Source organism: Pelophylax lessonae (genome assembly GCF_965119305.1).
Source record: "Pelophylax lessonae genome assembly, chromosome: 10".
In the NCBI taxonomy this organism is placed as follows: Eukaryota; Metazoa; Chordata; class Amphibia; order Anura; family Ranidae; genus Pelophylax; species Pelophylax lessonae.
Genome location: NC_138777.1, coordinates 85337115 through 85349658, shown reverse-complemented (window position 1 = coordinate 85349658; position 12544 = coordinate 85337115). Strand labels below are relative to the sequence as shown.

At 38.5% G+C, this 12544-nt stretch overlaps 1 protein-coding gene across 1 annotated transcript in view; it reads left to right on the top strand.

Annotated features, from left to right (window-relative positions):
* The window catches only part of LOC309565967 (mucin-5B-like), a gene marked incomplete at its 5' end in the record, with an annotated part of 169095 nt that overhangs the window by 44689 nt on the left and 111862 nt on the right, over nucleotides 1-12544 (top strand). The window contains 6 exon segments of the mRNA XM_082270994.1: nucleotides 1325-1451; nucleotides 2317-2572; nucleotides 6616-6662; nucleotides 6799-6887; nucleotides 7677-7828; nucleotides 10311-10449. Of these exon segments, the coding sequence (XP_082127120.1) occupies nucleotides 1325-1451; nucleotides 2317-2572; nucleotides 6616-6662; nucleotides 6799-6887; nucleotides 7677-7828; nucleotides 10311-10449 (810 nt within the window).

Here is a 12544-nt window from a genome sequence, read left to right as displayed (position 1 = left end):
CGATGTCTTGATATACAAGTAGCGTCATGTCACAACTGGGTATAAAAGAGAAGAGAGGCGCCTCTAAGTGTAGCAATATTGTTACATTTAATGAAGGTTCAATATTTAGCAGCTCACATGGTTGATGATTAAAACAGGCACATCTAAGTATGCCGGCACTGTAATCTTCATCACACCCTTCCACGCTGCGCTCCAAAGTCTCACTTTCAGATCACTCTACTGCAGGGTAGTCTTCCCAATCACAATTGCAGACTGACATCGGTGAGAGACAGTGGTTTAGAAGATGATCTATGTGGACAGCTTTAACCTGGATGCCTGCATAATTAAATGTGCCTCTTTATCATCAACCATGTGAGTTGCTAAATGTTGTACCTTCATTAAATGTCCCCATACTGCTACACTTAGAGGCGCCTCTCTTCTCTTTTATACTCTGTAGCTCCTGCTGGATTTTGCTTCTAATCCCCTAGTGGAGGCGCCATTTGTGGATGGACATTTTATGACGACACAACCTATCGCATTGCTATGATCTTTGTATATAGACTATAAACTGAAAGACTTATGAATAAATAGTTGTGGAACGAATCATCTGAATTTCCATTATTTCTTATGGGAAAATTTGCTTTGATATAAGAGTGCTTTGGATTACAAGCATGTTTCCGGAACAAATTATGCTCGCAATCCAAGGTTTTACTGTATACTGTATGTTTGTGTGTGTATATATATATATTACCTGTTCGCAGCCTTTGATGTACTTGTGACTTATTGTCACACAACACTGAATATGCTCCTATGACAAAGTGAAAAGATCTCTTTCTCCCCCCAAAAAAAAAAAAAAAATTATATATATAATTATATATATATATATATATATATATATATATATGTCATAGGATAATTGACTCAAGCTTACAAGCCCACGGTGTACTTAAGGGTCTATTTCTCATTCTTTTCATGCATTATTCACAAAACTTTAGCTAAGAATAAACACATTTTTTAACCTAAAATTAAGAAAAATATGTGGCTTTTGGTTAAAAATTTAGTGAATCTTGGGTGTAAAAAATTCAAACATTGAAAAATAGACCCTAAACAAAAGTGACTTTAACTATATATCAGTCATTGCTGTAATGAACCGGAATCCATCTGGAGTTGTTTCATGTATGAGGGATACCACCCAATGCCCATATTTATCTATCTATTTAAAGAAAAAAAAAAAAAATAGAATATTGGAAAACCCTTATTTTGGAATAAAATTGCATTTTGTTTTTCTTAGAGCGTTACAAACTCATGCTTGCACTTACATAAATTTTGTTTCCATTTTGCACAGAGATGTCGTTATGATACTTGTAACTGTAAGGACAGCGAAAAGTGTATGTGTGCTGCACTCTCCTCCTATGTCAGGGCCTGCGCTGCTAAAGGGATCATCTTGTGGGGCTGGAGGAATGGAATATGTGGTAAGCCCTGATTTTCCAGTAAATAATATTACTTTAATAAACAAATTGTGACAAAAAGTTCCGCTTTTGTGTATCTTACTGGATAATAACTATTCCTAAAGATTTTGCATTAGCTCTACCTTTTAACGTAAAGCTAGTAATTTAATGATTTCAAGCTTTGTGTATTAGGTAGCACTGCTTAAATGAGATGCAAGACAATTTAAAATTTTGTAACAATCTTTAGTACTCTACCAGGAACACAAATCAATCCTGTTTATAACTGGGAATGAGGTTCAGGTTTGCCACTACCATGGGTTTGTGGAAAATCCAAGGGATTCACAAAACTTGCAAGTTGCGAATTGTTGGCTTAAAATGTTGCAGGTTCACTACCAGAAATAAGGAACAACTGTACTATGCGGTACATAACTTTTGCCCCTGATCACTTGAATCACAAGAGTTGATATTCTGAAGGAATGGATAACCCAGCAGTCTTTCGATAAAAGGGTGAGCTCAGTAGCAGCAATTTTGTCAGTGCGCCTAGGAGCTTTTAGGGAGAGCTGACAATTCTGTGTAATTCTTTTAAATGTTGGCATTGGCACATGTCTCCAAGTGCCTGGCTTCCCATGCCCTTTGTTTGATAATAGTATGGTTATTAGTCTCACAAATGGCCAACATTGAATAACAAGATTCTCCCTCTCACAGACTTCAGTAGGTTTTGCAGAAAAGTCAGTAAACTTAGAGCAACAATGGGAAAACTGTTTGTGGACCGAGCCCCTATTTAGAACTAGTTTTCTACATTGCTTCTCAAGTATAGTTAATAAAATCATTATATGAGTGTATAAAGTAAAGTATACTTATTTAAAATAACATAATTCCTCTATTTCAGACAAGGACATTGCTTCTTGCCCATCTACCCAAATCTATTTATATAACCTGACCACATGCCAGCCAACCTGCCGTTCTCTGGCAGAAGGTGAGAAAGCCTGTGCCAGAGGGTTTACTCCAGTTGATGGATGTGGCTGTCCAGATGGAGAGTTTCTGAATGAGAAGGACCACTGTGTACCCATATCTAAGTGCACTTGTTACTACCAGGGCTCATATTTGGACCCATTGGCTGTAATCCACAAACAGGATGAGCGCTGGTAAGTAAAACAATAACATTTATGGCTGCCATAAACTTGTGTTGACCAATCAAAATCAGATTTCAGTAACTTACTGAGGGAAAAATAAAAAATGATGACTTCTAATCAGTAGCTGTATGTTACTATATGCCATTACTCCACATCTAGCCAATGAGGACAATTACTGTATACATTTATCATCTACTCTGAATTTCCTTAGTCTTTCAGTTTATTTGCATGTTCTCCTAGAAACATTAATTCTGTGTTTCTTCCATTCAACAAACAGGCATGACTTTTTACTTGCCTTCGAGTTTATCCATATGCAAACAAAGTTATATATTGCCACTTACCAATCCTTAAATGTGGTGGTTGGATTAGTTTCTTTTTTTTAGGCTTTTTCCCTATGTTTTCTATGGCTGATCCTGCCAGTAACACACTAGTATATGTAAATCCTCATCTTGAAAAACAACCCATTCAGTTTAAAATAGAAATGAAAGGCAAAACATATGTGTATAGATATACAGTATCTCACAAAAGACCCTTCACATTTTGTAAATGTTTTATTATATCTTTTCATGTGACAACACTGAATAAATAACACTTTGCTACAATGTAAAGTAGTGATTGTACAGCTTGTATAACAGTGTAAATGTGCTGTCCCCTCAACCACTGGCAACAAAAGTGAGTACACCCCTAAGTGAAAATATCCAAATTGAGCACAAAGTGTCAATATTTTGTGTGGTCATCATTTTTTTCCAGGACTGCCTTAACCCTCTAGATTTCACCAGAGCTTCACAGGTTGCCACTGGAGTCCTCTTCCACTCCTCCATGATGACATCACAGAGCTGGTGGATGTTAGAGACCTGGCGCTCCTCCACCTTCCGTTTGAAGGTGGCCCACAGATGTTCAAAAGGGTTTAGGTCTGAAAAAATGCTTGGCCAGTCCATCACCTTTACCCTCAGCTTCTTTAGCAAGGCAGTGGTCATCATGGAGGTGTATTTGGGGTTGTTATAATGTTGGAATACTGCCCTGCGGCCCAGCCTCAGATAGGAGGGATCATTCTCTGCTTCAGTATGTCACAGTACATGTTGGCATTCATGGTTCCTTCAATGAACTGTAGCTCCCCAGTGCCAGCACCACTCATGCAGCCCCAGACCATGACACTCCCACCACCATGCTTGACTTTTGTCTTTGTGCTCCTCACCTGGTTGCCACCACACACGCTTGACATCATCTGAACCAAATACGTTTTTCTTGGTCTCATCAGACCACAGGACATGGTTCCAGTAATCCATGTCCTTAGTCTGCTTGTCTTCAGAAAACTGTTTGTGGGCTTTCTTGTGCATTTCTTGGCCACTGTGCTGCAACTCAGTTTCAGGGTCTTGGCAATGTTCTTAAAGCCTAGGTCATCTTCATGTGGAGCAATAATTCTTTTTTTCAGTTTCTCAGAGAGTTCTTTGCCATGAGGTGCCATGTTGAACTTCCAGTGACCAGTATGAGAGAGTGAGAGCAATAACACCAAATTTACAAACACCAAATTTAACACACCTGCTCCCCATTCACACCTGAGACCTGGTAACACTAATGAGTCACATGACACCGGGGAGAAAAAATGGCTAATTGGGTCCAATTTGGACATTTTCACTTAGAGGTGTATACACTTTTGTTGCCAGCGGTTTAGACATTAATGGCTGTGTGCTGAGTTATTTTGAGGGGGCAGCAAATTTACACTGTTATACAAGCTGTACACTCACTACTCTACATTGTAGCAAAGTGTAATTTCTTCAGTGTTGTCACATGAAAAAATATAATAAAAAATGTGAGGGGTGTACTCACTTTTGTGAGATATTGTAAACAAACATTATAAACACTTTTTTTTCCTTTTTTGTATAAGTGATTACCCACCCTCTGTTCTCTGTTATGAATAAAAGCTGGGGAAGGCGAAACAGCAACACACTGATCTTCCTAGTGAATGCTTGTGCAGTATTGGGGGTGAGGGGGGGGGGGGGGGAATTTTAGGACAGTTCTCTGCCTTAGCGTGGTCAGTCTTTATTAGGAAATCAGAGGGACAGACAGGAACACCAGAAATTTCACAGGAAGGAAGCAATACAAAAAGAACAGGATATTTTTTCATACACTACTATACATGGTACAGCAGGCACATATCAGGAATATGAAATGTTGGATTTACACATTATTTAATGTCCTAGGATAAGCCATGTGACTGTACTGTAATTATGGAGGAGAAGCATTGCCACCCAGGACACTCAAAATTTAGGACTACAGAGCACATCTTCCCATTTCTCTAACATAGAGGAGAGGGTTTCTGTAGACCATAAAGGAAATTGGGAACATTGTAACCAATAACATTGTAGCACAAGCAGAGGTGCAGGAAGGTATCAGATCTCTTGAATTTCGGCATTTTCTTTTTTAAGAATAGATCTTCAAAAATGCTTTCAATAGTTTATTTGCCAGACCATAAGGAAGCACATAAGAGAAGCTAAGGGTTTACATACACTTTAAAATAAAATTATGTGCATAACAACCTACCAGATTTAGGTTTTTTGTAATCTTCTAAAAATATTTTTTTCTAATTATTGGTTCATGTGGGGTACTGCACATAATTGTTTATACAGTAAAAATGTATTTTTGAAAAAGCTTATTCACACAGAGCACTATTATGTATGTATAAACAAAATCTGTATTTTTAATAAAATGGAAATCAGATTAAATTCATATCATAATTTATATTTAAATATATGAAATAAATACATTGTATTTTATTTATTATAAACAATGAAACTCACCAAAAATATTTAACTTCCAGACCTAAATTAAATGCAGGAAATCCTTATTCCAAATATTGGTAGTCAAAATATTTGTAATTCATAAATGGTATACATTTATTTAAATGTATTTTTACCATCAATTATGGCATGAGAATAATTTGGTTGTTGCCAGATTTAAACTGTCCATGGACCTACATGAGTGGATTAAGGTGCGAGTACTATTTACCTATTTCTGAGGATTCCATTTGACAAGCTTTTTCATATACATGCAAGCTAGGCTTGGTCAGGTGCATATGTTCATTGAATGGGAAGAGGTGTGGTAGCAAGATACTGCAAGCAATTACTTATTTAATAGGGGCTTGGTGTATGGTACCCCGAAGCTGAGAGAGTACCCCAAAGCAAAGAGACTGATGAGAATGCAGCACAATGTATTAACAGTTGCAACAAATAGGCCAACAAGCCTAAACAATGCAGTCAAAGCCATTATAGTGGAGCCTTATAGCAGGGCATATACAACAATCTCTTTCTCTACCGTAGAAGACACACTAGGCAGCTTACTATACCTGGGCGCATCTGATAAAGTAGGAGGCTATATAGCAGAGTGATGGTAATAGCACCTGAAGTGGTAGAAGTCCCAAAACCAGGCTTGATGCCCCTACACTGACCCTCTTCCAATGGAACCTCTCCCTATGCTAGGCACACTGGGGATATTTACTACTGTGCATAAAAACCAAGCAGCTTCCATGTTTTATTGTCAAAGTCTAATTAAACAAGCTGAAGTTAGAAGCTGATTGGTTACTATGCACAGCTGCACCAGATTTTGTGTGCACCAGTTTTAGTAAATCAACCCCACTGTTCCTCACACAATGCATGCCAATGCAATGAGCCAATGCTTTTAATGAGCATTGTCCTCAATAAACATGGCTTCCAGGTTAATCGATGGTTGCAGCTTCCTACCAGACAGCTGCTACCCTGATGACACGTATGGAGGCTTCAGAGGAACAAAATACTTCTCATCCTCCATTCCCCTCCTGTAGCAGCACTGCGAAACAGCACCACCTACAGCTAGGAGGCTGTACTGCATCTGTTTACATACAGCTATTGCAATCCTATTTTACAATTGCATAACTGCATACATTTACAATTAACATTACACTCATGTAGTAATTTGTTTGCTGATATTCCAGGGGACATACCATTTGATAGGGATATTACTCAATATGAACATGAAAACCGAATGATGTTTTTTTTTAATTTTCTTATTTTCTCAACTAGCACTTGCCATAATGGGAAACTCACTTGCAGTACACATGTCCCCGAAGGTAAGGATGTTTACTACACATTCTTATATTCATTAAATTTTAATCACAGATTGTACATATACATAAATCATTTGTCTGACCAAACACAATCAGAACTTGTTCAGTTATTTTAGACTCATATAAGGTCTCTTTCTAGATTGTCCCGCAGGAAAAGTCTATTATGACTGTAACAAACAAAAAAGCGCCCCCATCCATAGGAGCTGCAAGACCCTTGGTGCTGAATATGTAAGTGTCTTGCTTTTTATGTATTTTGGAGCAGGGTATATTTAAAGGGAACATATTTTCTTTATTTATTGTGGTCAGTACTAAAAAATGAGATACGGTTTACAAATATTTTATCCTTTTTTACAGGTAAAAAATTAGGATTTCTTAATAATAATCATAATATTAATATTTAGTGTTCAACTACTCTAGTTTTCAGATATTCTGAAAGAAGTCTGTTTTAGAGAACTCAAGGTGGCTGCCTTACTAAAGGCAAAGAGGTTGTTCCCGTTTGCAAGGGGATTATCCAATCCTATGCAAGCAAAAACACTGACTTTTATTTATTTTCTTGCCCGTGATTGAGTATTCTTTGCAAAATTAGTTTTCATTATGTTATCTAAAATGAACTTAAGTGAAAATTATTTTGCAAAGTGAACTGCTGGTTTGCCTTTAGTAAAGAGAGTCAGTTATCAGATATCTTATTCCACAAATCAAACCAGACAAACTTTTAGCCACAATTACTGAGTGTCTGTTAGCCACAGTCAATCAGTGTCTGTTTTTTACTTAACCACAGACCTCTGGGAATCCTTTCTCATATAGTAAATTTTATTTATAAAATATATAGATGTATATATATATGTTTAGAATATATAATACAAATTTAAGATAACAGTTTAAAAAACTGAATTTTATAATAAAATAAATGACCCAAAACCATTATAGGTTCCCTTTAAAGTCTATGCACTTGAAAATGTTCAAATAAATGAACACTACATTGCATTGTGTTGGTATATATTTGGTTTGCATTAACAGTTCCAGACAGAGTGTATCTCGGGATGTGTTTGCCCTGATGGACTTCTAGATGATGGGGCTGGTGGTTGTGTTCCTGAGGAACGGTGCCCATGTATCCACAATAATGATGTTTACCCCCATGGGACTAAAGTCAAGGTGAATTGTAACACATGGTAAGTACAAAATTGAATCATTTTGTTTAGCCATATTTAGTCTTTTGGCAGATTTTTATCCTTTGAAGATGTCTGTTAACCTCCTCCACTTTCTTTTATTAATTACACATGGGGCAGAGAAGCCCTGCAAACTGATGATGGAATGAGAGAATGCACATTTGTATTGTAATGAAAGGGGAGCCCCTGTACATAGCTGATGTAATTGGGAGAAGGGGCTCCGTACACTTATAATGTGCTAGACAGGAGCTTTCTGTTCACTCCTTATTTACTGAGAGGGAAGCTGTGCACACTGCTGATGTACTAAAAGGGAGCACACTGCAGAAATTAAATACAGGGCCCCAACTGTAGCTTGTGATACCTCAAGCATCCTAGTGAACAAAGGTCTTCTGTTGCTTAGAAACAGGGATAAGCCAAACGTACCTGTGTTAGGTTTGTGGCGGGTTCATCAAATGTTACTTAAGTTTGGGAGCTGAATCAGTCAACAGTTAAAAGTAAGCAACAATTTTAATAATACTTAAAGTGAAACTTTAAAGATGCTAAATTCCTTTAAATACCATGCCTGGGGATGCCTTTAACCTGACTGTGAAGTGGCCTCTTCTTTTTGTAAATAAACCAACAAACCACTGGGGTTTCCTTCATCTATATCATCTATATCTGGTATAGATGTTAATGGAGGACACCATTAAAAAAACAAAAACAATATGGGATTCCCCTTAAATATATATAGGAAATCCCTGTCTTTGGTGAGGGTCTGGTATGAATTTTATTGGGAAACCCTACACAAAAAAACAAGTCCCCCCCACAAAATCTCTTAAATACATTACCCAACCATTCAGCCTAGCTGCTCAGGCTGCTCAAGAAAGGGAGGTGAACATGCATCCCTCTTTCTTGAATCAATATAGGCCACATGCCTTCAACATTGGGAGTACCTTGCCAGGGGGGATCTCCTTAAAAAAGCACCTTCTCCCTATGTTGATAAGGACAAAGGCCTCTTCCCCCATAACTCTGACCAAGTGGTTGTGGGGGTCTGCAGGCTGACAGCTGAATAGGCCTGGTGGGGACAACTCATGGCTGTTAGGATGCCAGTGCCTGCCATCTTCCTAACAACCAGCCTGAGGAGAGGCTGTAACATTTAGCAATGGTATCAATACTTTTGCCAAGTATTTCACTTCCCGCTGCTGCAGGAGGTTTGACTTCACCGAATACTAATTTAGTTTGCTGAGCCTCTGAACAAGCAAAATTCGGAACTGGTGGCTCACCCCTATTCAGAAATGAAGATTAAGTTATGTGAAAACAATGAAAATTCAGTATAAGGCATCATGCATATGGCTGCACAGAGACCACACAGTATTGAAGACTGGAAGGGGGGAGAAAAATAACTCTTATTTCCCCGTCCCTTTATAGATAATAGGACTTTAAAGGCATCCACTGATTGATCTCAGAAAAAATGTACAATCTTAAGTGATATGTATAAAGACAAATTTATTGACTTTAAAGGTATCCACTGATTGATTTTAGAAAAAATGTACAATCTTAAGTGATATGTATAAAAACAAATTTATTGTAAAAAGTTTCATAAAAAAACATTATACAAACATACATGAATAGCCATATAACAATATACTCCTAGATAAAAAGAGCCCATATGCATTACAGACATATCATGATTTCTTGTTTACAGAGGTATGCAGGGTTTAATTGTAATGGAAGCTTATCTAAAGAATCACTACGCGTTTCACTCCACAGCTTCTTTAGGCGATTCAGTGGAGTTATGGCAGCAGGAGCATAGGCATCTAATATTCTACCCAAATGAAAGATCAAAGGGTTGCCAAGATCAAATGGTTGTTCCAAGAGACTGTCACATATGTGTCTCCTCTTCACGTTGTGGAGCATTACATGCAGAGTGCCGATCAAGGTATGGTATCACCAGCCTCTCCGGGAGACTCTCGTAATGTTCCACACAGTGTGCAGAGCCTGCATAATGACATTCCCAGGACCCATTGCTGCTACATATAACTGTCCATTAAGAAGCATTAGAACAGGCAGGTGTACGTAGTTATACCTGAATAACATCATGGATATTAGATGGCCGGTGTGGGGGTCCTCTCAGTAGAGAAAAGAGGAGTGATGTCATCACAGGGGGGACAACAGGGGACTGGTAATCTCAAACTACCATTGCAGTTGTCCGGGAACCGGATAAGGGATTTGGGTATCGCTTGCCTCACAAGGTGATGGGTTGGGGGGCGGGGATTGGGAGATAGGGGTGGTAAAATTATAGTTTTATCACAGAATGGGGCTATAACAGCCTGCACGTGCCCATAACTGTTAAATTTCAACGAATTCATCACCAGAAGTTTAAAAAAAATATCTCTATTTCTGTGTTGAAGAACTTGGGACAAAAAATATCTAATAAAGCAAAATTGATATAATTAAGAATAATTTAATTATTTTTGGAAATCCATTTTCTGATTGCTTTTTTCAGTCTTTGTCAACGTGGACGATGGACCTGTACTGATGTTGTGTGTTATGCAACATGTTCAATCTATGGCAGTGGCCATTACATCACTTTTGATGAGAAATTTTATGACTTTGATGGAAATTGCGAGTTTGTAGCTGCACAGGTATGTGACCCTAAAATTATAGCTTTTAGCTGCATGCCTGTTATACATGCAACCTAACTGGTTTATAAAAATAAGATTTTCTTTATAGTTTTATAGTTTTGGATAGATTTCAGAGGGGATAGAATCTCTGTTAGGGCTTTAGTTATTTTCTGTGTCTCCACTGTGTTGCCATATGAGTTTAGGCATAATCTCCCTTACCGTGTTGTGATGATGAGGAGATTATGTATAAATCTCCATTTTAGAGATTGTAAATATTTATGTAAATATATATATGTACGAGATATTGAGTTTTGATTTTACATTTAGTTGAGATATGATTGTCAATTATATCAAGCTGTGTGGCTTTCAGTTGGCAGTCAGTTCTAGGAACCGGTTTAACAATCCATTTAAAATGCATGCCTGAGCTACCAGGGGGCAACTGCTATTTACATGTAAACACATACTGATAGTATCATCCTGTAACTTCATCTCTGGAAGCCAGACTTTCTGGAGCCAATGCACCACAGGTAGAAGTAAACCCCCCCCCCAAACAGAGAGGAGTGGTTAGAAAGAGGCTTAACTATGGGAGGGGGAAATGGTCCTATCCTGAACAAGATACGCCCAGAGGAAGGGACAGAGCAAGATAGCTGAACCAATCACTATAGCCCTATACAAGGCAATGCAAGATGGCTCTATATTAGCGAAGGTGAGATAGAGTGACTTCCTGTTTGGCATGGGAGAGCAAGAGGAATCACTAAGGGTAATTATGAAGGATTAAGGGTTACATTGCATATTCTCTTGGGGTCGGTCATAGTGTGTTTGTATATGAGTATACACTCTATGCATTGTATTTGTTCAGGTAAACTAGGAATAATTTACATTTTGTAGTATGTACAATAGTTAGATTGTTGTAAATTAAGTAGGCTTTTCAAACTATATATCAATAAATAATTGCTGTGTTAAAGTTTTCATTCACAGTCATAGAACTCTCATTATTAACCCAAATATTGTCTGAGATAAATTAACTCTCATATTGTTCGGGTAACAACTGGGAATAGTCACCCTTCTTTTTGTGTCCTGGTGACCATTGTCACCAGGACATGAAATGATTGGCAATCCAAAAACATTTGGCTGTGACCAGAACAGGAGGTAAGGGGAAGCTTCCAATTGGGAGAGCTCTTTTGGTAACAGCTGTCTAAGAGGACATTTCTATTCATTTTGAAGGGATTTGCTCTTACCTTCTGTTGTGTCTCTGGAAAAGGGAGTGAAAGGAAATCTCCCCACTGGTACACAGGCTACAAAAAATCTCTTAAGATACATTTTTAAGCTTTGGCTGTAAATAAAATTTAAATATTCTCCCTCGCAGTTCAGGTAAACATTTTATCCAGCAGTCATTTTGTAACATATAACTGGTCCTATTTGCAGTTCACCTAGAAATGTTAAGTTGGTTATCAAAAGATAAAGAGCATTCTTTCCTCTGACCATCACAATAATGTATCATGAGCTGTAGATATAGTAATTTTTAGCAGGGGTTCCCTGAGACCAGAACGTTATTTCAAGGGTTCCTCTGTGTTGAAAAAGTTGAGAAAGGCTGGTCTAGGGTTTTGACAATGTTGTCAATTTTAATGGTGGTGTAGAAAGGGGGTAGTTTCATTTGAATTGGTATTTTGCAACAATAAATTGTTTTTGCACAGTTTACTTCATGCAGGTGCATGCTTAGTTGCAGTGGCGGAACTACCAGAGTCGAATCGCACTTGCGACTGGGCGCTGGAGTTCTGCCACTGTCGGGGGGATCACCATTCCTCTCCTGTTTTCCCACTCTGCTGTATAGGTCCCACACGCCCGTTCCTCTCTTATTCTCCCGCTCCGCTATGAGGGGCCCGTCTGGCCATTCTGGCTCTGTCAGTGTGAGGGGCCAGTCCATCCACTCGTTCGTTCCACTGTTGGGTGAGGGGGCAACTGCCCGCTGAGGGGAGGCTGAGCAGTGGCTAACATTTCACTGTGCCTTCCTGCCTATCCTCTCCTGAGAGAAGCAATGTAGGAAGGTGGACACTGAATGGCTGAAAGGGAGGCATCAGCTGAGCAGCTGATGACCATTGGAGTGAAGGGGGAGAAG